At 38.7% G+C, this 27,954-nt stretch overlaps 2 protein-coding genes across 2 annotated transcripts in view; both read left to right on the forward strand.

Moving 5' to 3' along the window:
- Window positions 1-1,953: 1,953 nt before the first annotated feature.
- Window positions 1,954-27,954, forward strand: part of LOC134220291 (U7 snRNA-associated Sm-like protein LSm10) — a 30,185-nt gene continuing 4,184 nt past the window's right edge. Inside the window, exons 1-2 of the mRNA XM_062699308.1 lie at window positions 1,954-2,226; window positions 2,299-2,416. Coding sequence (XP_062555292.1) covers window positions 2,084-2,226; window positions 2,299-2,416 — 261 coding nt within the window. The 5' untranslated portion in view covers window positions 1,954-2,083. The remainder of the gene's footprint in view (window positions 2,227-2,298; window positions 2,417-27,954) is intronic.
- On the forward strand, window positions 2,617-26,985 carry LOC134220290 (5'-nucleotidase domain-containing protein 1). Its single transcript, XM_062699307.1, has 3 exons — window positions 2,617-3,271; window positions 11,470-13,221; window positions 25,935-26,985. The coding sequence occupies exon 2, from the start codon at window positions 11,678-11,680 to the stop codon at window positions 13,199-13,201; it is 1,524 nt and encodes a 507-aa protein (XP_062555291.1). The 5' UTR covers window positions 2,617-3,271; window positions 11,470-11,677; the 3' UTR covers window positions 13,202-13,221; window positions 25,935-26,985.

Below are 27,954 nucleotides of genomic sequence, written 5' to 3' on the forward strand. Positions count from 1 at the left end.
GCACGGGATAACGGCGACATTCCAAAGTTATTCAAAATGAGCAGTAAAAAGTTATCACAACATGACGAGTGCAGCTTCAACATCTGTTCTCTGTGCTACAACTAACCGGCGCCCGCTTCTTATCCATCTTCGATCTACAGCGAAGCGTCGCACACTACCTGATATTCCAACAGAAATGGCAACGTATGAAAATGCATGAAATCGAGAAAATAAGACTGGCAGCACTAGAACTGTTTGCTTGCTTCTTATGCTACGTTTAGACAAGACAAGTGAATTGAGCAAGTCGCTTGAATCGAACGCGAACTGAACGTGTAAACACCTTAATTCAATTCACTTGAACGAAAAGAAAGTTGAACATGTTCAACTTTTGGCAAGTCAATTGAATTCAACTGAGTTGTTCAATTCACTTGCCCTGTCAAAACGTAGCATTATGGATGCAAAATGTAAACAAGTCAAATTGGAACCGCTTTTGACGGTTTGATTGGAAACAAGATGGCGTCTTCGCCGATCTCTTATTGTAGTATTTCTATTTTGGCTTCACTCTTCGTGCGTCTCTATTGTCAGATTTTGTCAAAATTGCACGCGGCGAACCCATCAGGAAAGGTACCGCCGCGCTTTCTGCACCCCGTTTACTTGATTCTCATGGGTGAATAGCATTGCGGTGTATCGTTTGGCGCGGCCGTACCTTTCGACAGTCATTCGCCGCGTGAAGTTTTGTGCAATTGCCCATTTGGGAACATTACAAACGCCGCGCAGTGTATCACATCCAGAGAATCTGACAATATTTATAAACAAACAACTCTGGCTTTCCTCTCTTTCGATGCAACTCTTTTAATGCAACTTCAACGATTCCGTAAATCGTGATATCCATGCACGATCTCTCTTTGAACAGTTTTACGAAACGGCTGAAATGATAGGAGACCTAACACTAATATTTACTTTTTATACGGAACACTTTTTATACGACAATGAAACGAAATGATCATTTGATCATCATTTCGACATCATCACCATATCGAAATTATGATGGTTGGCGTACAAATTTACCAAAACAAAAAGGCCAAGCCGTCCACTCAACTGATGATGGAGTCTCAATCAGCTGATCGTAACTGTCTCATAAAATCGCTTATCGTGATCTGTAAAGTGGGTGTAATACTTACAAGACTTAACAGCCACGCACAATGGATACGTTTTGACAGTTTTCCCATGGAAAAACTGTCAAAACGAACGCAAACGTATCCATTGTCATTGTGCATGACTCTTCACGCTCTTTGCAGTGTCAAGTTATGATACTGCGTTGATAAACGACTAATAGGGGAACTACTCCTTGAATTCATACCATGTACCCAAATCAATACCATTCGAAAACAAAGATTCGGAGCGCCAATTGTTTTATTTCTCATTTTTGTGATTTTTTTCACCAGTGTGCACGCCAGAAAATAACAAAACACGGCACAAATTGAGCGTAAATTGCCTGTTTTGCGAATTTTATTGATGTAGGAGCATGTTATTAATAATGGAATAGATAGAAACCCAACTCGCGCCCGGTAATCTTGTTCTAATTAAATATCAGAAATTTCGACTTCCCCTTTTTCGCAAGCAGCAACAACGATTCCGTAAATCGTCCGTAAAATAGCGTTGCTCGAGCTCTTTTTGAACAGGGCTAATATCATGTGATGTGAAAGTGACGCCCGTGTCATCATAGATGGGTAGCTTTTGTTTATCGTCTGTTGTTCGGGTCATTCATTCCAATGAGCTAGACTTTACTAAGGTGGCGCAGATCAGCGCAGCTTGCCACTAGTTGACTCTTTCTTTCTCCCGTTGTTCTTATGCAACGCAAATAGTGACGTCACTATTTGCGTTGCATAAGATCAGCGGGAGAGTAAAAGAGAGAACTAGTGGCACGCAGCGCTGATCTGCGCCACCTTAGTAAAGTCTAGCCCCTTGCATTCATTCGTCAACAAAAAATCTCTTGCAAGAACAAACAAAATCTTCAAATACGGTGCTTGTAAACAGAACCGAGTTTAAGTTTTATATTATAAATTATTATTACTACTATTATCTGAGTGTTACTGTGTCTAAAATGAGTCGTATGACCGATCGAAAGGAGCGATACAACTCGCTGAACGACCTGACCGGTCTTGCACAGTGTCTGTTGGACAGAAACATATTGATTGATTTGCGAAATGAATCTTCGGTTGCCGGTAAAATCACTAGCGTTGATGGGTGAGTATTTAATTTAAGTACAATAGAACTAGTTTATTGATTATTGTGTTACTGTTGAAACAATTTTCTCAGATTTATGAACATTTCGATGGAAAATGTTGTGCTAATTGACCAGTTGGGGAAGCATTTCCGAATGGAAGAGTTTATGATTTATCCACGATACATCCGGTACATCCACATTCCAGAATCGGTGAGTACTTTTGATAGCTTTTGATTAGAACAAAATTTGTTAGAATCGCGATCAGCTGTTGGTATTTACAGCAGCGATAGTGATAGGTGTTGATATTTTAAATTAGTATTGAACTACATTAGTATTATAGTGATGCGCCTGCGTTAAAAACCTTCGACTAACACTAGTTAATATTCGCAGCTAACGCGTTTAGCTTTCCTGATTCTTACCATTCATCATTCTGGTCGCGATTCGTCCGATTTGTATCCGTGCGTGCGCGTTTGCTGTGTTTATGAGAACGTCCTTGGGAAAATTTTCAAACAACCTTTAGTGCGACAAAGAAAAGTAGGCGAAGAACGTCGCGCCTACTTTGTGCGATATCAAACAACATCCGTGCCATTGTAAACATCATCCTCCGATTTTTGTTATCCTCTAGTGATGTTCATTGTGATGTGGCACAATCTCCAATAAAACATATTATTTGAGTGAACGTGGAATACTTTACCCAGATCAGTGACATTGATGAGAATTGATCATTGATATAGCGTCGAAAGTGCTATCAGACCTTATAGATGAAGGTGTAAACAGGGCTGTCCTAAAATTCCAGGTATCTTACATGTCTAGGCCATCGCCATTGTCGTGATTATTTTTAGTCCCGTGTTTACGGGCACCTGCGAGTGACCTATCACTGTGAACTCGTAAAGCTCGGTAAAAAAAACTAGCAGGATAAATAAAAGTTTTAGTGCAGCTCAGTTAATACTCTGTGTCGCTGAGATCTGAAATGAAAACAGCATCAACTCATCGAACATATCGAGTGTGAAGCATTACGTAAACGTGTTGAGTGTCGACCATAGGAGAATAGACACAGTAGAGCATGTGAGTATTGGTATACTATCCCTCTATCCGGTGTAAGCATAACAAATGATTTCCTCAAAAATCTAAACGTAGTGATGTTGTTTGTTGTTATGATCAATAAAAAATTATACCATGAACAAATCATCTGCGGCAAATATATGCTTGCTTTCAATAAAACAATGAATGGAAACGTCGTTAACAATTTTACTCTGATTTTTCTTGTGAATGTTTGAAACAGGTGGTCAAGTAATTATCTATTTACGTATTTATTTATTCAAGGTCTACATAAACGTACTACTTATCTGCCGTTATCATAAAAAGTGACGTATGCGTAAAATTACAACATATAAGTTTTATATTTTTCTGCTGAAGAGTTTGACTAGAGACTATTACTCATTAGTCGTTAACACCATTTTTGGAAAATGATGTAACGTCACTTTTTAGACTAGGGTAGTTATGTCCTTATGATGGTAACTATCGTCTTTTATCATGAAGCTAAAAACAGAAGAATTTCATTTCAATTTACATTATGAAAAAAATCATTTCTCATTCACTGACTCCTGAGCACCCTTAAATGGAACGACCCTTAGCAGACTGCGTGATGTGGCCAATAAAACAGAAAAAAAATGTTAAGAAGATTATTTTGAGCTTTTTAGTGGAATGTCTTCACTTGTTATAAGACGAGTTTGTACCTTTCCATTTAATTCCACCACTTGATTGTACCTTGACAGATACGTATTTCGACCTTAACAGTAAGGTCGTCTTCAGTGTCTCGTACTTGACTCGACTTGAAGAAAATGATCGCAGCTTACACTATTAAATTTTATACTATGCGTAGGTATAATAACTTATCTAGGTGCTTATCTAGGTACACCCTTCACAGACTGCGTGGTTGGCGACGTGCAGCCATGGACCGAGCTCAATGTAGAAGACTTTTATGCATTGCACAGACCACTCCAGCCTTAGGCCGATGACATACTGACGCGTGTGCGTGCGCGAACGCGTCCAAGACAAAAGAAATCGTCTTGCTGCTATTCTGCTTCACGAGTGCTTGGACGCGTTCGCGCACGCAGACGCGTCAGTATGTCATCGGCTTTAGTCTGAAAATAAATAAATAAAAAGCTCTCCATCCTAAGCGGTTGCTCACTTTAAGGTGCCGGCCAGAGAAAACGAGACGTGCGTGATGGATGCGACTCACGTAATGCAACGTACACACCAGTCAAGCAGTTTGACGAACATTGACTCCGCCCCCAAGAAAACGCTTCGATTGCTGCTTTGTTTGAACGTGTGTGAAGTTGTTCGAACAACCATTTGACAGTTGGTGGCTCGGTTGGAAAAAAATAAAACGGTTTGATTTTGGTTTGAGTTGTCGGGGGCGGAGTCAAGGTTCGCCGAACAAACCCCCATATATTGTCTATCCGGAATAAATTTATACCGCATTTTATACCGAAGTTGGATTTTTCTCCAGATACAGGCAACTTTACCAACTTCGGAAGTAGTGCGCTGGATTCGCCTAAAGATGCGCTAAACAACGCATCAATTAGTTTGACAAATAAAACTTCGGAAGAAAGTTCGGTTCGGAAGTCCGGACTTCCGAATTCTAACTTGGTGCTACGCCGACAATATTTTTTGATGGTTGGTGCTCAAGTTGGCGCTTCGGTCGTTCGTATGTGATAGTGTTGGTCGAATAAATTGATTGTTCGTGCCGCGGTTGGTAAAACTTGATGGATGTTTGCATAAACGAGAGGTGGAGTCAATGTTGGTCAAACTGCTCGACAGTGTGTACGTTCCATAAGAGAACATCAATTCTCGCGTGATTTTTGAAAACGTCGTAGGTCCAAATGAGAGACTCTCTTTCATTACGCTCTCTTTTGCTAATATCTAGGCTAGTTTAAAAATTGTTGCAATATTATCACCTCAGCACACTAGACAAAGCTATTATCTTCAGATCGGTGCTGGAAAATCCAATGTAAATGTTAGTATGGCTTTGTAATAATCGAAAGAGAAAGTAAACAAAGATAGCCTCTCTTTTGGACTTACGACGTTTTCAAAAATCACGCGAGAATTATTATCAATGCATTGTCAAATTGCATTGTCGCATCGCGCAGTCGCTACTACTCTGGCTTCCCCCTGTGCCTTGAGTTGGGCGAATGTCAGATTTCTGTCGACTTCCTTCATTTCTTTGTTGAGGCTTCGTCGCCACGAGTCCATGGATCTGACAATGCTGCGATATTCTGCCGGATTCCAGATACATACCGAGATGCATTGGCGTAAAACCGCTAGAAACCATAGAGTTGAATATTTAAAATTTGGAGCGTTGACTAATCTGTTTGCATCTCTATATGTTTCATATCGGAATATGACAATAACTATCCCAACTTTTCGGTTTCCCAAAAGTGTGGCCAACAAACTTTACTCAGTCCCATGTTTTCGAGCTTCATGCGACGCGCCTCTATGGTTGTTGTACCCGCTAACCTTGCAGTGTTAACGTTAAAACATTCCATGTTCTATTTTAATTCGTATCCTTTGTTTCATGCTAAAAGTCGTTGCCGTTGAATCCGTTCTTGATCTATCTCTGTTGGTTTCTCGAATGTTTGGTTAAGTTCCATTAGGTTGTAAGCCTGAAGTACCTATCCGCCGTTATGGAGCTGCCATTTTAGTTGTAGCTTCCAGGTTAAAGCATTCCATAATCAGCCGCTATGATATACCTACCAGGTCAAACGCTGTTTGGGTCGCACCTCCTTGATAAACAGACCCTCAATTAGTCGCTTGCAGGTACATGCAAAAAGGTGCTGATGAAGTGGATTCACGCCTTCTTATTTATCACATTGATCAAAATGCTCGGAATGGTGGGTGCAGTTGGCTTCCACAAACGGCGAATCAGAGACTAGCCCACAAGCAAGCTGGCGGCCATTACTGCTCGCGAAAACTGGATAATGGAATTATTGCGGGAATATCGGCACAGTCCTAGACGATTTTTCAAGAAATTCGTAAGGAACTGCGAGGATTGCGAGAAAAATGCAATTTTAAAATATCCAACTTGAAGGAATTTGGCGTAATTTCGGGCGGATATCTCAATAAAATTCGTGAAGGAATTCCTAAAAAAAATCCTGTAAGAATTGTCTCCAGTTAGCCTTCGCGAGCAAAGACATTTGTACTTGCCACACAAGATACATACTCGTGCAATGGCGGGCATAGACAAGCTTTCAATTAATAACTGAGGAAATGCTAATAAAATATTAAGTTTAAAAACATGCCAAGTTCCAATTTGGAATGTAGAGCCATAAAAAAGAAGATGAGTTAAAGAAGTTCCAGGAGAAAATCGCGGAAGAAATTTGCGGATTGAATACCTGAAGAAATGTTGGATACATTTTTAAAAGAATTGAAAAATACTCGAAAGAATTCTTAGAAGAGTTTCCCAGGAGAAACTGTAGAAGGAGACGTGTTTTCGAAAGAAGTTCAAGATAAATTTCAAAAAAAAAAATGAATTTTCGAAACAATTTCAAATAAAATTCTAAATAATTTCAAACTGAAATACCAACAGGAATTCTAGTAGAAATTTTCAAAGACAATCTAGAAGCAATTCCTGACCAAAAAATCTGATTGAACCCATGAAGGAATTGAAAAAAAAAACTAAAGTAATTTTTGAAAAGAATTCGCAAAGTAATTTCTGGAGGATTTTAGGGAGAATCACCAAACATAATTTCTGAAGAAATATCTAGATTTCTTCAGGAACTTCTTCCAGAATTCCTTCAGGAACTTCTTCCAGAATTCCTTCTGGAATTGTTCCATCCCATCTGGAATTTCTCTTGGATTTCATTCAAAAATAGCACCAGGTAGTTGTTCTTTCGATAAATTCACTAGTAATTTATTCTAAAATTCCTCCAAATAATCCTTTTAAGATAACTTTGAAATTTCCCGTACGGATTTCTTCAAAACATCCTCCTGAAATGAATCCAGTAATTCCTTCAAAAAATACCTACGAAAAATATTTTGGTAATTCTTTCGGATATTCCTTCGAAAATTCCTTAGGGCAGCGGTTCTCAACCTTTTTCTTGAGAGGTACTCCTTCGAACTTTTGGATTCATTGAGGTACCCCCTATTTTTATCGTCGTAGTGAAAATAAGCGTAGCTAATAAGATATATGAAAGACGGACCTGAGAACTATAGTGATAAATGGCTCTCCATCATTCACATGGTTTCTATCGAAAAAAGTTTTTTGAAATTGTTCCGTGAAATTTTCCAATTCAAATTGAGTTTATACATCAATCAATTTCAATCTCTTGAAAAGACGCTTCCGAGCCTCTTGAAAGGAGGTCTTCAACCCTCTTGAAAGGAAGGCTTCTGAGCCTCTTGAAAGAAGGCTTCCAAACCCTTTGAAAGGAGGTCTCTAAGGCTCTTGAAAGGAGGCTTCCGAACCTCTTGAAAGAAGGCCTCTAAACCATTCGGCAGAAGGCCTCTAAGGCTTTTGTAACCCTACCAGAAAAAATGTTGCACATACGCCATTGCAACTCATATGTGACCAGATTTAGTCACAATCAAGTTGCTGCAACCATTTCTGTCTAACTTGTGCTACTTGTGAAAGAGGCTTCCGATTCTCTTGAAAAGAGGCTTTCGAACCTCCTGAAAGAAGGATTTCGACCCTCTTGGAAGGATGCTTCAAGCCTCTCGGAAAAAGGCTTCTGAGAATCTTAAAAGGAGGCTTCCAAGCCTTTTAAGAACAGGCTGACGTGTCTCTTGAAGTAAGGCTTTCGAGATTTTAGAACGGGACTCCCGAGCTTTTTGAAAAGCACTCTTGAAAGAAGGCTTCCAAGCCTCTTGAAAGGAGACATATGAACCATTTGGAATGGACTTCTGAGGCTCTTGAAGAAGACTTCTGAGTCTCTTGAAAGCCTCCTTTTTCGCTTTTCTTGAAAGGATGCTTCCGCGCTTCTTAAAAGGGGCTTACGAGCTTATTGAAAGAAGGCTTCTGAAACTCTGGAAAGACCTCTTGAAAGGAGGTCTCTGAACCATTTGGAAGGGGCTTCTAAGGATCTTGAAAGGAACCTCTTGAAAGAAGGCTCTATATTCTTCAAAGGAGGCTTCGTAGCCTTTTGAAAGGAGGCTTTTGATCCTCTTGAAGAAGACTTCTAAGTATCTGGAATGGAGGATTTCAAGCCTTTTAAGAAAAGGCGTACGAGTCCCTTAAAATGAGAATCCCGAGCGTCTTGAAAGGAGTTCCCGAAAGAAGCTTCTTGAAAGAAGACTTTTGATACTCTTGAAAGGAGGTCTCTCAGGCTCTTGAAAGAAGGCTTTCGAGCCTCTTGAAAGAAGGTTTCCGAGTCTTTTGAATGAAGGCTTTTGGGCTTGTTGAAAGGGGGAGGGGCTTTTGAGCATCTTGATGCTTTCGAGCTTCTTGGAAAAAGGCTTTCAAACCTTTTAAGCCATTCAAATAGGGCTTCTTAACGTTCAGATTCTAGATTTTGGTTCGGATGCTTATACATTTTCTTTTTTCGATCAAATAGATTACATTAAAGATTTTCAAATTCTTACAGTCCTACAGTCCTTCAAACACTGTACTGGTTGTGGTAGACAAGATTAACTAGACTTTGAATGACTGATCGCCGTGCATATTATGTACAACACAAAGTTTTAGAATCAAAAGATAAACAAATATCAAAATTTTATCAACGCCACGCCATTACGCATTTTTGTCCGAGGTACCCTCTGGGGTCAGCGAAGGTACTCGCAGGGGTACATGTACCCCAGTTTGAGAACCGCTGTCCTCCACAGATTCCTATAGATTTTTTTTAGGTTTTGAAAATCCACGTAGGAATTTCTTTGGAAGAGGCTTTAGAATATTTTTTTTTTATTTTTTCAAAGAATTCATTTCCACCGGAAATTCCTATGGAGATTCCATCAAAAATACCTTGAGGAATATCTTTAGATATTCATTAAGGAATTCCTGTTAGTGTTGAATTTAATTTAAAAAAAAATTCGTAAATAATGATTTTAAAAATCAGGAATTCTTTAAAAATCCTCCCGAAATTCTTTTAGAATATCATCCAGCAAATCTTTCAGAACTTCCTATAGGAAATCCATTAAGGAATTTACTAGGACATTCCAGAAACTTTTTCAGAAATTCCTCTGAAATTTTCTTCAGAATTTCTTTAAACATTTCTGAGGAAATTCCATTAGAATGTTTTTCGGTAATAGGGCAAAGGAGGTATTTTGGACCACCAGTTCGACGGCTCATATTTGTAAATTCCTCTTGGTGGTCCAAAATAAGAGCCCCCGCAAAAGTGGTCCAAAATACATCCTTTAGACTACCAGTGAAAAATCCTTAAGATATTTTTTTTTCGATTTTTTTTTAATTCGTTTGGGAAATAATTAGGAAATACCATTCGGAATTTCTTGAGAAATCCCTCTCGGAAATCTTTGACTAGTTCGTTGAAAATTTCATCACAAATTTCTTCAAACGTTCCATTGGAAATGCTCCTCCATTCTCGACTCCCTGGTCATACAGGGTGTCTGCAAATTATCCGTACAACAATACAGGTTTTTAAATATTTTTTGGAATAAATTAATATTATTGTATGTTATTATAACAGGACTACATAAACTAAGCTGAATTTGTTCACATTAAAATGACCCCTGTATCCTGAGTTGTACGCCTTCGATCGTGTTGGAAAAAAAATCACGATGGCCGTTTCTATACAGATACTTTTCACACATTTTTGACGATAGTGACATGATTTCAAATGTCTCGATAATATGTTCGGTGTTTTGATGGCTGTTGATTTCAAGATAGACCATGCCGAATAATAAATTCAATCCAAATCGGGTGAGTAGTAAGGCATTTCATTTTTGTTCGGAAAACCGGAAAAAAGCAATCACAAAGAATTAATTTGTTTTTATACATGAAATGACGTTCAGTGTTCTCGGAATATACATCTGTTACAGCCTGCTGAGTTGTTATGCCCATATAGCTACCGATTCAGTCCATTATTGTCTGTTGTCTGTTTAGACTACCATTTGTAGAAGCAAACTATCAAAATCTGTACGAATAATTTGCAGACACTCTGTAGTGTATCCATTGTACTTGCCAAATAAGATACATTCTCGTGCAATGACTAGCATAGAAAAGCTTTCAATATATAACTGAGGAAATGCTAATAGAATTGAAAAGGTTCCAGTTGGTACGTAGAGCCATAAAAGAAGAAGAAGAAGAAGAAGAGGAAGAAAAAATGAGAAATTCAATTCTTCGGGTCATTTTTCTTAGTAACGATCTAGTTTGTAAGAATTGTTCACAAGAAAAGTTGTTTCACACTGCTAGCTGAGCCTTATATAAAAAAAATCACCCATAAAGTACATAACAATACAACAAATAAGGATGATTATTCATGCTTAGATATAACGTATAACTTTGAACTCGATATGTACGTTATAACGAAGTTTACCTGTATCTTCTTCTTCTTCTTCTTCTTCTTCTTCTTCTTCTTCTTCTTCTTCTTCTTCTTCTTCTTCTTCTTCTTCTTCTTCTTCTTCTGTATACATAAAAATGAATTTCTGTCTGTCTGACCCTTATAGACTCGGAAACTACTGAACCGATCGACGTGAAAATTTACATGCAGAGGTTTTTAGGGTCGGGGAAGGTTCTTAAGATGGTTTGAGACCCCTCCCCCTTTTGGAAAGGGGGGCTCCCATACAAATGGAACACACATTTCTGCTTAACTCGATCATCATAATCAGAGAATAAATCAATTTTAGGCGAAACAAAGTTCGTCGGGTCTGCTAGTATAAAATAAATTGCACTTGCCACCTAGTTTTCAGAACCACAAAAAGGGGAGGGTGCGGAGGGGAGGGTTTGCATTTACATGAAAGTACTACTAATCCCCTTGATTCTAGTCAAAATTCTAAAAAACACCTCCGAGATACATGGTTTTCAAAATTCAAAGTTCGTCCTGGGCATTTACGGGTTAAATTAAATACAAATATACTTGGATATAACAAAGCCTTCTTTCGAAATTTTGGGTTTCAGAAAACAAAAAAAATACAATGATTTCTTTTTGCATTTAAAGTACGAGCACTTCTTGTTGGTTTTATGAGCAAATGTAAAATGCCAAAAAGTCTAGAGCTTTACGATTCAACTGAGTAAACTTGTCATCTAGCATGTTTCCATTCATTGCTTTGAGCTATCTAAAATACACACCTTTACTAATATGTACACACTGTTTCAGCCTGCACTGTATGATAAGACGTTGAGAAGAAAAAAAGTCAACCACAACGAGCGTCATAACGTCCCGACGTCGCGTCGCACGCGAAAAACTTCCCTACAGTAGTGTGCTAGGCAGCGCAAAAAAAAACTGTAAATTCATTAATCCATTCATGCGAATGGTATTGGTGTGTGCGAAAAGTAAAACCTAGAGCACGCGGTTACCGACGACAATGACGGCCAAAGCGACATCAGTTGTATTACGACTTGGGCTCAGTGCACTACCCGCGGCAGGATCCTCCCGGATTGTGAACGAAGGCAGTGCCCTGCGTCCTCTATTGCACCTCTGCGGATTCCTGGAAGGAATTAGTTCGCGTAGTACCCGGTTAGGAGCCCGGCAGTGGCAGTGCGTTCGGCTCTACTCGAGATATTCCGCCAACAGAATCATGACCGGCACGGATACCTTCCGATTTTCGGACTATGACTGTATTGGATTTGACTTAGATAACACCTTATTGCGATATCAGATTGGCAATATGATAGAGCTCGAGTACGGTGTTATGTCTAAGTTTCTGGTTGAAGAACGAGGATATTCGGAAAAGTATCTTCTGCAGCCACCCGACTTGGATTTCCTGCAGAAAGGTTTGATCATCGATTTCCAGCGTGGCAACATTCTGAAGCTTGGCCCAGATGGAACGATTCACCAGGCCACGCACGGAACTAAGAAGATGGCAGAAGCCGAGATCATTGCCTATTATGGAGATGACAAAAAGTGGGAAATCACTTCCGAGTATTGTGAGAACATGCTGGTGGCTTGGAATGGGCCTTTATCGGAGAAGATTCGAACGGTGCTAGATTACTTCGATATCTGTTCAACGCTTTTGTTCGGCAGAATCATTGACACTCTCGATGAAGAAGCTCATGAAAGAATTGGTCATTATAACATTTGGCCGGACATATTGGATTCTCTCATCCACATGTACTCCCGTGAACATTTCGGTCAAGGTGTGGGCGGTTATTTCCAAGCCTTAAAACAAAACCCAGAAAAGTATCTTCAACGGTCATCTCCGCAATTAATTTCCTGGCTTCGGGAATTGAAGCGATCAAAAACTACCTTTCTTGTAACGGGTTCGCATGCCGATTTTGCTGATTTCACTGCATCATACGCATTGGGGCCAAATTGGCGTGAACTTTTCGACGTCGTAGTCGGGTTTGCAAAGAAACCCGGTTTCTTCACTGGTGCCAAACCGTTCGTTCAGTTGGAGGGTACGGTTGAAACGGAACCGCTAATTGCTTCGCAACTAGAGCGAAACCAAATTTATTCACAGGGAAACTGGCGCGACCTCAGCCTGCTGCTGCAACGCGTCTCGCACAAGGAACACCCCCGCTTTTTGTACGTGGGAGATAATCTCATCCAGGATGTCTACACGCCTGCCAAGTTTACAAAAGCCGACGCGGTTGCAATAGCGGAGGAAATGGCCGCAGAAGGAATGAAGGATCAACCCGAACACTTGCATCCGGATGCGTGTTATTTGCAGTCCAATTTCTGGGGATCCTACTTTGCTGCCAGTGCGAACCCGCAGCTCGAGGAACCCTCGCTGTGGGCTGACCTCATAAAACGGTACGCGAAAATTTGCGTACCGAACATGGACGAGGTGGCCAGGTATCCGATCGATCATAGTTACAATAGCTTCACGGAGAGTGAAAGTTGTGCTGACGGGTATTATCCGGCAGAGCCTATGAAGCTGGTTAACTAGGATATGGATAATTAATTGCGGTGAGTAATAATTGCATATTGTGTTTTTCGCATGATTTGGATGATAATAGTTTTTATAAAGTGGTTCTAGATTGTATTGATCTGATATTTTTTCATTTGATCAAATTTTAAGTTTTTTTTTATTTTCAAAATTACATAGGAAAAAAATAGTGAGTTCTGGCAAAGTACTTGTTTTGGGGTGACAAAGAACGTCGTTTGTCAAAGTTGATACTGTTTTGTCGGAAGGGAATCAACTTAGTAAGAAAGTAACTCTTAGCATCCATTCATAGCCTATTAGATTACGGGTTTTATCACTTGAAATAGTATCTCCTATAGAAAGTGCAGTTCGCACCAGCTCTGGACAATCACGGAGTAGCAACCATTGATATGTACAGTCAGTCTAAGCTAAGCTGAAATAGTATCTCCTATAGAAAAACTGATAAAACAGAAAGCTTCGTTTTAGAAATTAAAAAAATTAACCCCACTTGTGTTGTCCCATCTTGATATCTATTAGCAAACAGCCACATTCCAGTTTTTGATACTCTTTTACGCAAACATAATTATGGTCAATTTGATAGTTCCATAGCAATGTTTACAAATAAAGAATATTCTTCCGAACTTTTAGAAAGATTTTATCAACTTACTATTTTTTGTATTTCTCTATCTAAAACGAGTTTGTAGGTTTATTAGCGAATATCTGTATCGAGAAAAGTTTGTACTGTGACTTCTCGCGCTTCATGATTAATATTAAATGTAAATCTGGTTTTGACCCTATTGACCACTGGTTTCAATTCTCAATCTATTAAAAAATAATTTTAGATTTTGATTGATGACACTGACACACTGTGTTGAAACAGTGGGTTGGTCAGAACTAGAACTAAGAATACTTGGCATCAACTAAGAATACTTGGCAATGGCATACGCTTCGTATGCCATTCATTGCAATTAGAGCAGTACTGGATTCTGGGCGCCCTGCCAAAAGTTACTTTTCAAATAGTTATTACAAAATAGGGGACTGAGAGGGAAGTTTGAGTGAGAGTCCCAAAACATGTAACGATGAGTTTAGAAACGTGGTAGTACATCGATTAAGGAAAAATAAAAAATGAAGAACAAGGCTAATGAATAATTATAATAAAAGTAGGTATCATGAGAAAGTGACGCTTTACGACATATACTAATTTATATCGACTTCAATGCCCATCCTTCTTTCTTTTATCTACTTTTTCAATTCCAACCTAATGGGCATCATGTTTCAAGCTATCATCAAAGTGTCAAGCACATCAAGATAGCTTAATTAACAATCTACCATGATACTCTTGTCATTGAAGCGTTAAACAGGAATCCTTTTTGCTAGGTGCTAGGTCCCGCAGCAGTGCGTGTAATTAATCTTAGTCTAGATTAGTCTAGCGAGTGGAAGAAAAAGCAAAAGAATGACAATGTTTACCTTTAACACTAGGATTCATTCGTTCAGAAAATCGTTGTAACTAAATTTTCAAATGGCTATATCTCTGTGGTTTTTCAACCGATTTTCTCAGTTTTTTCACCAACCTCTTAGCCATCTCTTCTAGTTTCTGGACATTGCAAAATATTGTATCTCAATTGCTCACTAGAGCTGTGAGAGTAAAGCAACGGATTTAGAAAAATGCGATTTTAGAGATATACTTATATTTCATTACCAAAAATGATATCTTTTCATATAGTGATGATGGAAATGAAAAAATAACACATTAAAGACATCACCTGGAACATAAGAACACATTTTGAGCATCCCTATTATGCATACGGATAATTCGGTGCCTTTAGGAACCACTTTATACTACAGGATGTATGAAGCTTCAGAAAATGTTTTCAAGCATTTTGTCTACTGTGAACTTGTTAAAATAAATGTAAACTACATACGAAACATGTGTGATAATAAATTAGGATGTTCTAGGATCTCCGAACTGTACTGGAATTTGAATCAAATGGTCTACCGAATCAACCAAGGCTTCCATGATGCCCCAGCCGCAGTATCAACCCAATTACGTCCTCCGAGTATTTATCTTTCACTTGCGTCTCAAATCCATATGAGATGTTTTAAGATCTCCAAATTGTCCTGGAGTTTGAATCAAATGCTCTACCGAATCAACCAAGGCTTCCATGATGTCCCATACCGCGGTATCAACCCAATTATGTCCTCCGAGTATTTATCTTTCACTTGCGTCTCAAATCCAGGCATTTGAGATGTTGTAAGATCTCCAAATTGCCCTGAAGTTTGAGCAAAATGGTCTGTCGAATCAACCAAGGCTTTCACGATGCCCCCAGCCACGGTATCAACCCAATTATTATGTCCTCCAAGTATTTCTCTTTCACTTGCGTCTCAAATTCAGGCATTTGAGTTGTTGTAAGATCTCCTAATTGTCCTGGAGTTTGAGTAAAATGGTCTATCGAATCAACCAAGGCTTCCATGATGTCCTCTGCCGTGGTATCACCCCAATTATGTACTCCGGGTATTTGTTTTTCACTTGCGTCTCAAATCCAAGCGTTGTAAAATCTCCAAATTGTCTTGAAGTTTGAATCAAATGGTCTAACGAATCTACCAAGGCTTCCATGATGTCCCCAGCCGCAGCATCAACCCAATTATATCCTCTGAATATTTGTATTTTACTTGCGTCGCAGTTTCAGGCAATTGAGATGTTGTAAGATCTCCAAATTGTGCTTGAGTTTTAATCAAGTGGTCTATCGAATCAACCAAAGCTTTCATGTCCCCAGCCGCGCTACCAACTCAATTATGACCTCCGAGTAATTGTCTTTTACTTGCATTACAAATCCAGGCATATGAGATGTTGTACTTTATTTATGATGTTTATTCTGCCGCTAATCGCAAGTCGAGCACATCTGTATATGGAGGCCCATATACAGATGTGCTCGACTTGCGGTTAGCGGCAGTATTGTTTATTATTATTATAATAATCATCCGACAGTGAATTTTTGTCTTAATGAAACTTTACTTTTAAAACCTCGATTTTAAGAACATCACTTTGTCAGTCGAAGACGAATTTCGAGCACGTCTCGTTAAATCCGATCATCATTGATCAAATTGGTACAAGAATGTCTTAGTAATGGTGTCCTCGAGGTAAACGGAAGAAGACACTAGAATGGAACGTATGGCAAGCACATTGATGTCCATTATCGCCAAAAAATAGGGGGAGGGGGGGTGGTTACCCGATACACCAACAAGAACTTTGGTAAGTCTGCAAGTTGTACTCCCGGAATTCATCAATGATCATCCGCAGGCTAAACATCTGTCGTCCAGACCCTCACGAAAACCTGCCTGGTATTCGCTGACGAAGGACTCTTCTAGCGGTCTCAGTCTGTAAAACAGAATACGCGACAGAATTGTGTACGCCGAGTTGAGGAGGGTGATCCCTCTGAAATTGGCACACTCTAGTCGACGGTCATTGCTTTCAAAAGTTATGAAGAGAATGATGAAACAATCCAAAAAGGTTGGTGTCTTGGTTAAACGCAAGAAAGGAAGGATCACTTACTACCTGATTTTTTCGGTTTTTCTCTTTGAATCGAGAAAATGAGGGAATCGAAAACGTTTCAGAGAGGCATCGTAAAGCGTGTTGTTTTGGGAGGAGTACGTTAAGTACTACGTAGGACCAGTCACGGCAGCAGAAATCTCACACTCCGGTACACTGTCATCCCTAGCTGCATGATTTGGGTTGCAGCAACTCAAATGTGACTTAATTCGTCTACATATTTGAAGCATGCAAATAAACGCAATTTTCAATCGATCTAAAAGTTCTTTTTAATCGAAATAAATTTAAAATGTACTTGTTTGTAAAATTCAGTCAAATTTTATTGAAAATCACTAAAGTTCCTAGCGAGGTTGATTTGGTTGACAGACTACTTGATCCACATCCAGGGCGAAATGGGGGACTAATAACATCGCATTTTTATGTACCAAACATGTGCATGGGCTCGGAGCATTGAAAAAAAAACATCTGCTGGAGACATATTTCAAGGCAAGGGGGTTGATTTGCAAGTCGTGGTCCCTTTGGTAAGTAATTTAAAAACAATTATGTCCACTAAATTACGTTGTTATCTTGCCTGAAGACATCATGGCAGCCTTGGTTGATTCGACAGGCCATTTGATTCAAACTCCAGGACATTTTGGAGATATTACAACATCTCATATGCCTGGATTTATGACACACGAGAAAGACAAATACTCGGGGAACGTTATTGAGTTGATACCGTAGCTAGGGGCTTCATGGAAGCCTTGGTTGATTTGGTAGACCATTTGATTCATACTCCAGAATAATTTGGAGATTTTCCAACATCTGATATGTCTGGATTTGTGACGCAAGTGAAAGACAAATACTCGGAGGAAATAATTGAGTTGAAACTGCGACTGGGGACATTATGGAAGCATTCGTTGATTGGGTAGGCCATTTGTTTCAAACTCAAGGACAATTTGGATATCTTTCAACTCTCATATGCCTGGATTTGTGACGTAAGTGGAACTTAGAGACACGGAGAACATTACTGGGTGATACCACTGCTGAAAACAGGGGTGGCATTGCGCACCTCGACTCCAAACGAGCAAACCATGCACACTGTCATACGAAAGAGCTGTTGAAAGAAGATGCGCAATGAGGCACCAGCATGGAAGCCTTGGTTGATTTGCTAGACTATTTGATACAAACTGCAGGACATTTAGGAGAAATTTCAACATCTCATTTGCCTGGATTTGAGACGCAAGTGAAAAACAAGCTAGAGACTTCATGGAAGCCTTGGTTGATTCGGTAGACCATTTTACTCAAACTCCAGGACAATTTGGAGATCTTACAACATCTCCTATGCCTGTATTTGAGACGCAAGTAAAAGACAAGCTAGAGACTTCATGGAAACCTTGGTTAATTCGATAGACCATTTTACTCATACTCCAGGACAATTTGGAGGTCTTACAACATCTCATATGCCTGGATTTGAGACGCAAGTGAAAGATAAATACTCGGAGGACATAATTGGGTTGATACTGCGGCTGGGGGCATCATGGAAGCCTTGGTTGATTCGGTAGACCATTTGATTCAAATTCCAGTACAGTTCGGAGATCCTAGAACATCATAATTTATTATCACACATGTTTCGTATGTAGTTTACATTTATTTTATCAAGTTCACAGTAGACAACATGCTTGAAAACATTTTCTGAAGCTTCATACATCCTGTAGTATAAAGTGGTTCCTAAAGGCACCAAGTTATCATCGTATGCATAGTAGGGATGCTGAAAATGTGTTCTTATGTTCCAGGTGATGTCTTTTATGTGTTATTTTATCATCTCCATCATCACTTTATGAATAGATATCATTTTTGGTAATGAAATATAAATATATCTAAAAATCGCATTTTTCTAAATCCGTTGCTTTACTCCCACAGCTCTTGGGAAAAACACCCCTAGATACAATATTTTGCAATAGGCGAATTCGAGAAGGATCCAGTGATATAGTGCGCTGCGAGAGTTTGGGAGAAAAGTCGTCAGAAGCGATTATTTACATTCGAAATTAAATTTTCTCCATCAAATTTACTTCATTTTTTGGTATGTTGTCACATGTTTTCCACTGGCAATGGCTTCTTACAATCTTTAAGCAGCTGTTGAAAACGAATCCCACCCAAATAAGCCGCGAATTAAAAATCCGGGTATTCATAACCAAAATAATGCGGTGGAGGCAGTGCAAGAGATGTGCTATTTAATCGAAAAAATCATATGCAAGCATCCACCGGATGGAAGCTCATCTCAAAGAAAACAAAATTTTCTTCCAGTTTTCGACTATTTCAGCTTTCATAAATGGTTGGATTAACCAGAAAACGTGAAAATCGTACTCCCTCCGTATGCTGCCAATGCACTTTTTTGGCCAACGACACTTTTTTCGTGGTTGTTGTGACGACCACCAGATGTCGAAATGATCGATGAGCTTTACTCAAATTCGCCTATATCCAGAAACTAGAAGAGATGGGTAAGGTCTGTCTCATTTGGAGAATTATACTGAAATTAAACTTAAAAGTGACATTTCAATAATTATCAAATAACCCTGCTCGCAGAGCAAGATTACTATTGACAGATATCGAATCATTTTGCATCGATGTCTTATTGGAATTGCTGGGCAGCACCAGCCATTCTTATTACCGGGTTATTTGCTAATTTTCGAATTGTCACTTTTAAGTTTAATTCTCCAAATGAGACAGACCCTAAGAGGTTGGTGAAAAAACTGAGAAAATCGATTGAAAAACCACTGAGATATACTGCAGCTAACCGCAAGTCGAGCACGCTGGACGCCCATATACAGATGTGCTCGACTTGCGGTTAGCGGCAGTATAGTCATTTGAAAATTTATTTGCAACGATTTTCTGCACGTATGTATTCGCGTTTTTTTAGCGAATCAATCCTAGTGTTAATATATGAAAAACTAAATAGCAAAATTTGATATTCATTTGTTTAATATAGCAAAACTTATCCGTTTTTTATCTCACTTAACATATGTTTACTGCCTGTAATCGCATAACTGTTCCATATGACTTTCCATATTTTTTTAGTTTCGATGACTAATGGTTATATTTTGGTTTATATTTGTATGATTTTAAATAAAAATGTGTAATTTGTTCTAAAAATTTTGAAAAAAAATACCAAGTCGATTTGTCCCACCTTGAAAGTAACCGCATTTGAGTCCCATTGTGAAAGTAACAGTACAATATGTCCAATAACCATGAATTTTAACTGACTCTAGTTCAGGAAGATTATCTTTTCTTGTTTTTATTATGACAAATATTCTTAGAACTGTGAACCGCATACCCTGTCCCATAGATTATTTTCGTAAAAATAAGCAAAAATCATTTTAATAATGCAAGGCTATAGTAAAAGATACATATTTTTACACCACACTGGCGTGAAAAATGTTTGAAAAGCATTTCAATCAAACAACGCTGAAGAAAATATTGATTATATTTCAAAAGACCGTTTTCTTGATTTGCTATTTTTTCATATGGGACTGATATGCGATAATAGGCAGTATCTCATTCAGAAACAAATAAATATATGTAAGTGACACTAATTTCATCGCTTCTTTTTGGCAACATGCTGAAAAAATCACAAAAAGAGAAACAAATTCTTTTTCAATGCTTCGTTTTTTCATGAGATTAATATCGGAGCTATAACCCTAGCACTCTAACAGAACTGCCAAGCATATTGAAACGCATCGTTCTGTTATTTTGTGACTTTCTGACGCATCCGAATTTTTCCACCCCCATGAAACGGCTGTCATCCACGAACAACTCGCCTGAAGCCGAAAACATGGTGCTGCAACATGGTGCTGGATGTAAACATTGCCGGTTAAGCCATAAACACACGAAGCCAGTATGTCGAAGTCGGATGCGTAAGCGGCATGTGTTGTATTGTTATTGTACTTCCAGTTGAAAACCGAAGTGAGCTCTCGCGACAATCGAGTTTTCTCCCGTTACCTTTTGTCGCAACTACGTCGCGACTAGTGCGCATCATGGCGCACGACAGTGGCATAGATGCGCACTAGTCGCGATGCAGTTGCGACATCAGGAAATAAGGAAAAACTCAATTGTCGCGAGAGCTCACTTCGGTTTTCAACTGGAAGCACAATAAATTATATTCAACGAGATGTATTGCATTGTTGCGTGATTCTTGACGTGATTAATTGGCGCTTTGATGTTGCATGAAGAAGAAGAAGCAGAAAGATGATATTTAAAAATTTTCGCACGGGAAAACATACGAAGATATCTCTGAAATTCTAGAGGCAATCTAATTAAAAACGGTAAACATTACGGGGTTGGACTTTTCTTATACTGTGTATTAAGTTTGATATCACAGAGTAAAAATTGAAATTGAAATATTGTGTTTATTGTGCAGTAGAAAACAAGTCTAACCCCGTACTGCTTAACGTTTTTAATTAAATTGCTTCTAGAATTTTAAAGAAGAGTTTCAAAAATTTTTTCGTATGATTTCCCGTGCAAATATTTTTGATTATCATCTTTCTGCTTCTTCTTCTTCATGCAACATCAAAGCGCCAATCGCAAATTCCCTCGCGGCAGTATGAACGGAGCTTAAAATAGGAAAGGCAACACTAGCGCCACCCAATCGGTAGACGGCTTCAAGAACTACATCTCATTTCAGGGGGGTGATTTTTTCCAACTTCAAGGTAGTGATCCGAGGTGAAGGTTTCCGCTACCTGTTGATGGTGTTGGTTTGCGTGAGAGAGCTATCAGATTCGTCAAATCGTCGTTTGAATCTTTGTTTGCAAAAGCAGATAAGTCGTTTTGAAAATTTTGTCTTGAAACGAAAAGTTTCAATGCAAAAAGCAATACCTTCTTTCGCCGTTATGTCAGCCTGCTCGTTGCCTTCCAGTCCAACATAACTGGGAACCCATTGCACTGCATTCTGGAATCGGCAGCATGTCTGTAGTATTTTTTCTTCTAGTACACTTCTATATTTGACACTTTTACATCTGCCCAGTCAACATACAGTCGTATATGATGCAACATAATATGCTAAAGTGGAGGCAATATACGTATATTTTATATGAGGAAGTGCCTATATCGCCTCCACTTCAGCATCTTATGTCAACTTTTCGCATGATGATTTCGAATCCGTGTAAATGACCGCATTCCAAATTTCCAATCGTTCCAATAGTTCCGTTGCTCTATTTATCACCAGTAATTCAGCAGTCATAATCAATGGTGGGTTTTGTAGTTTCTCGGCTATTTTTGTTTTCGTGGGCTCACGATTGCACACGGTTTTTCATATTTCTAAGCGTCGGTGAATATTCGGGGACGATCCTTGCCTTTTCCGTTCATAACGAATAGAGCCGATTGTTTGAGTAGTTTTTGACTACAGTTGTCTTTAGTAAGGGTTAAGTTTTCCAATTGGGGTTCTATTTTAACATTTTCTAACGATGCGAATGTCCTTATTACTTGGTAGATTCTGTTGTATATTTCCATGTGTTGGATGTAGCATTTCTCCTGGAATGTCAAGCTGTCTGTTGGACATCTGTTATCTGCTCTTTCGATAAGTTGACCATGTATCATTTCCAGGTGTGCTATGTGTTTAGCTATCTCCCTACCAGCTACGTATTCATCTCGTACTGCCCACGGCACAGTTGTTGAATGTTGGTGAACCATAATCCGCAATGCTTCTCACCAACGCTTGGTACACTACCCAGTCAACACAAGATCGTATATGATGCCATATAAGGTGCTAAAGTGAAGCCCATATGGGTACTTTCCCATACAATATGTACGTAAATCGCCTCCACTTTAGCATCTTATGTTGCATTATTTACGATTTTGTGTTGACTGGGTCGGATCATGCTCTGTGGGTGTCCTCCATTTCGTACGCTGCTGATTTTAATCATATTGATTCTTTCCGCCACCCTTTGACAGACTTCTCCGAAGTCAAGTCAACTTCTCCGAATGACAAAGAACGGTCTATATAAATACCAAGATATTTATGAGACCATGCTATTACGATATTGCCTTTAATTTTTAGATTTAATTTTGATTCTCCCAGTTGAAAAAGCACTGTTTTTGTTTTACTTGGGTTTATCTGTAGATTTAAACTTTCTGCTTGATCGACAAACTTGTTTAGATATTCCTGTCCTTTTTGCTCCAGCCCCGCTAATGTTTTGTTCCTTCACATCATAGCAAAGTTATCTGCAAACTGAACAAGGATGACATCTTTTTTGCCTTCTGTGATTTCGTGTAGTACATTAAACAATGTAGGACATAATAAGTCTCCCTGTGGCAAACCGTCGCTAATTGTTCTGCACAAATTTCTGTTATTCATCAGCATGCCTATTTTTCTGTTTTTGAGTAAACCACCTATCCAAGTAGTGATTGTGTTTAGGGACAGTGTAGTTGCCACTAATGTATCTTCTAATTTGTCTAATTGAACAGAGTTAAATGTTAAATATCTTGGCTGTGCATATGCACAGCGCATGTTTCGAAATGGATAAATTGATATGAAATTTGCGAAAAAGAATCCTCGTGCCTTAGAGGGACTCGAACCCTCAACTTCCTACTCTCTAGAAAGGCGTGATAACCCCTACACAACAAGACCACTTAAAAGTCACGTTTGCGGAAAAGCCATCACAATCCGAGTACCAACCTCCACCGCGGTTCGAAAACACCACACTCTATGCCCCCAACAACGGGCTGGGGAGATTTGTATAGAGTGTGAATCAATCACACTCTGCTGTGCCAAATGCTTGCTTGGCTGAAGCATTTTTTTTTCTTTGGGTTTGTCTTTTTGACTGGCTAAGACCACGATTGGTCCATCTTGCCGGCTGAAGCATTTGATGAGTTTGATTGCTCTACGCATGCGGTCACGTGTACTCAGACGACTAATGACGATGGAAGACCGACACTTGATTACAATTTATTGCATATTATTCGGCAACTCGGCCGTACGAAAATCTTTTTTTTTGTTAAATATCTTGACTGTGCATATGCACAGCACATGTTTCGAAACGGACAAATTGACATGAAATTTGAGATAAAGAATTCACGAGTTAAATGCATTCGAAAGATCTAGAAAAACAACAGCAGTTTTCCAAATTTATTTTTGTTTACTCTAATGCAGTAGACTAGAAAGTTGACGCAAGATACTGTAGAGGAGTTTTTTTTTTTTTTCTAAATTCAAATGATGTCTTCGGTAGAGTTTGCTTTTTGTCCAAGAATTCTATAATCTTTTCTAATACTTCCGAGTTAACTAGCTTAGTTTTTGTTGGTATCAATGATATCGGTCGCTTTTCTTCCACTGTTGATTGGTCCTTACTCGCTTTCGGTATCGCAATTGCTTTAATTTCCATCAAGTGGTCTCGAAGGTGCCCACCAATGTACATTTCATTGATTTCGCGAATGATGGAGTCTCTCACTGATGGACTGAGCTCTTTGAGCATTTCGAAAGTTATTTTATCTTCTGCCGGAGACGATTTGTTTTTCTTTTTATCGAGGATCCTTTCCCAAGTTTCGACGTTGATGTTGTACCTATATTAGAGTAACCATGGTTTTGCCGAATCTATCCCGCATAATTACAAACTGTACATGGATATTTTCCCGTACGGTCGACAACAGTATCCTTTACTGTTGACAACTGTAAATGAACAATCTCATATAAAGTTTTAACAGTTTGTGGTACGGTTATTTGACAAATAACAATATGTTGAATGGGTTGTTAAGTTATGTCACCATAAAAAATCGTCTGTTTTTGCGTGCAAAATTTTCGCTCAACAGTATGATAAAATATTGACATATAATGCAGGAAATAAAGAACATTTTAGAGACAGCATGTTATATGTTGACATTTAGTGATGATGTCGAGCAGTTATGGTTGAATCGATCGAAAAGTATTCGATAACCGCAACGTAAACTGTGAAGCTATATCTTACATCGTAATAATGATTCTGACCATATAACATGTTGTTTTTTATTATGCGGGATGTCACTTTGACATAATTCTGTGAAGATCCAGATTAGCGTGTTCGTCTATGAATTAAGGAAAGTAGCATACACTGGATTTTGATTTTACACGATTTACACTTTCTTTATTTTTCACCCATCCCAAATGCTTAACGCATATTAATTACCATGTGATTTTTCTTTGAATTATTTAGGATTTTTTGAAACATGTTGCAAAGATTTTGGTGGTAAATTGAAGTCACACGAACAAAAATACGAGCGAAAAAAAATCGTGTAAAAACAAAATCCTGTGTATTTGTAACATTTGCATTTTGGTTGATTTTGTAAACGATTTGTCAATCCGCCCCACAAACTCAATCATTTCCAGCTTACCACAGATATGTAAGATAGTAAAGCCTATTTTACTGTTGTGGGATTCTTCTTCTTATTGGCATTACATCCCCACACTGGGACAGAGCCGCATCGCAGCTTAGTGTTCATTAAGCACTTCCACAGTTATTAACTGCGAGGTTTCTAAGCCAGGTTACCATTTTTGCATTCGTATATCATGAGGCTAACACGATGATACTTTTATGCCCAGGGAAGTCGAGACAATTTCCAATCCGAAAATTGCCTAGACCGGCACCGGGAATCGAACCCAACCACCCTCAGCATGGTCTTGCTTTGTAATCGCGCGTCTTACCGCACGGCTAAGGAGGGCCCCCTGTTGTGGGATTAGATGCAGTAAATTGAGCTTTGTGAACGATTCACAGGCTTTTTACAAAATGAACAAAAATTCGAGTGCTACAAATATGCGATCAGCAACAATAAATACTTAGGTAGTTTTTGGGTCAGTTTTGTTTGTTGTAAAACACGAAAAATTAATTTTCATTTGAGTTTTCTATATCAAAAGTTAGTTTTTGGTGTAAACGAAAGGCTCTCAGGGGCAAGCCAGAGTAAACGCGACGTGCGATGCGACGCGACGCGACAGTGCAATTTGACAGCCTGTTGATAATGATTGTTATTCTTTTGCGTGGATCGCGTCGCGTGGCATCGCTCGTTGCGTTTACTCTGGCTTGCCCATCAGGCTCACTTCTGTTGTACGGAAGAGTCATGAATAACTATGACTCCAGATTTTTCACCTTGAATTGCCGTAAACTTACTGTATCAAAAACTATTATCATTCAATTCATCGTCCAACTGTAATGTTATCCCTATTCCAAACCAAAATGCAATAAGGATGTTCTAATATCTATCTTTTAATTTCAGCAAACAATGATGCACAAATTCCTCCACCAGTGCTCCACATGGGAAAAATTAAATTGCGCGTTCCTCAGTCGGAACGGTTGACCGCTCAAAAATTGAATTCAACTCGTTTGTTTAAAACTCATATAGCAATGTAGTCACCCACAATGTAGGCCCCTCGCAGATCGTGTCATCGTCCGCCAATGCAAACGTATACCTAATTAAATCAAACAATTCGCGTTGATGGTCACTAACAGCGCGGTCCATCTGATGAGAGGAGCCCTCCGTTAAAGATTTATTATGTTGTGACAGTGCGCCGCACATTGAACCAGCTCCCTTGGAAACTGATGTCACATTTCGCACAACGGGGGTTATATTCTTACACGGGAAGCTCGTGCCTCATCGTAAACCAGAGTAAATATTTTTTTCAAATTCGATTTGCACGAGCTTCAGCACGTAGGCAGTTGGTGCCTGCTTTAAGCCTCTTTAAAGCAAGTGGATGGTTTGTATTGCGTTCATCGGAGGCTTAAACGCCCGAAGGGTGTTATGTGAATGTTTATCGACAATAACTCTTGCTGTACCGCTAAGTATCTGTTGTAATGTAGACCAGGGATTGTTTTTTGTTTCGAAAAATTCTAGCGTAATATATTTATTTCTTTTTTAAACCTGCAAGGGTAAGAAAAAAAACCGTACTATCACCCGTTATAATAGCTCTCAAAGAGTTTTGTTTTTGTCCACATAATGTAGGTATTCTATTTTGTTAGATGACGACTTTCATAAACCATGTAAGGATAAGTCGATAAATGCGGTAGATACTAAAACAAATAGAACAAGACGTTGCAGAATTTTTAATTGAAACAGCGACAAAAGTTTGACATAACATCACGTTAATAAGATTTAAAATCTCATTCATTGTGCTATAATAGATGTGATGGATATTTACTGGTTGAAATCCACTGCTGAAATAGTAAACGGAGAAGTCAGTAAACAACATATTGTTTCAAAATGCTTGTAAGCCAAAAAGTTATATATATATAGAAATATTCATAAACAATAAAGATGTCTAGCAGATTTACTTAGTGGTTTTATTTTAACATCATTTATGCCTATCTCGTACAACAAATTTGTATTATTATTTCACTCCAAAAGGTTATACACATTTTTTCATCAAAAGATTTTTAGTTTGTGGGGTTACACATTCAACAATCTTAGGTAGGTATTGACTGCTTATTCAAAAAATATAAAGATCGAGATATCATGTCTATTTTGTGTGCTTTTAAAGTTCTAACCCCTTAAACCAAATTTTTTTTTGAAAAACATTTCTAATTTTTGTTTTATAGCAAAAATATATTTCATTTCCTATGCCGCGCTGTGTGAAATTTCCGTGATTCTACTTTTTCTCTCGATGACAGTTGGCGGTCTTCTTCCCGATTGAAAATAATCACGATCGGTCTTTGCATTCGAAAGATATGAAGTTTGCAAAAACCGCAAGGTATAGGCAATTATTTTTTATGTACCTATGTTACCGGAATAATAAAAAGCCCACAAAAGCAAATACAGTCAACTCTCCACATCTCGATGGTCTATATCTCGATATCTCTCCCTATGTCGATGGTTTTCTCGACCCCTTCAATCTAACTACATTCATTTTTTTCATTTTTTCATTTATTTATCAAGTTTGTTTAAAGAACGAATGCTTATGATCCCTACTGAACTTATGTTCTTTTAAAGGGTCGTGAAGTTCGACTTAACTTACTATGGTATGCTAACCACTAACGTACTATATAGTTATTTATGTTACACTTTATATGAATTCGCAGACTTTTCTTAAAGCTATGAATTGAATTCGAGTTTCTTATGTTTTCAAGGAAAAGATTGAACATTCTTGGGCCTAGATTTACAAATCTTCTTCTTCCAATCTCCGTGCGGAACCCAGTTTGTTGTAAGAGGTGAGCGTATCTCGTGCGATGTTTATGGGGGCAGCGTTGAAGGTCCAGTTATGATGAAGATTTACATTATTCACTACTTTATACATCGTAACTCC

This window comes from Armigeres subalbatus, chromosome 3, assembly GCF_024139115.2.
Source record: "Armigeres subalbatus isolate Guangzhou_Male chromosome 3, GZ_Asu_2, whole genome shotgun sequence".
NCBI lineage: Eukaryota > Metazoa > Arthropoda > Insecta > Diptera > Culicidae > Armigeres > Armigeres subalbatus.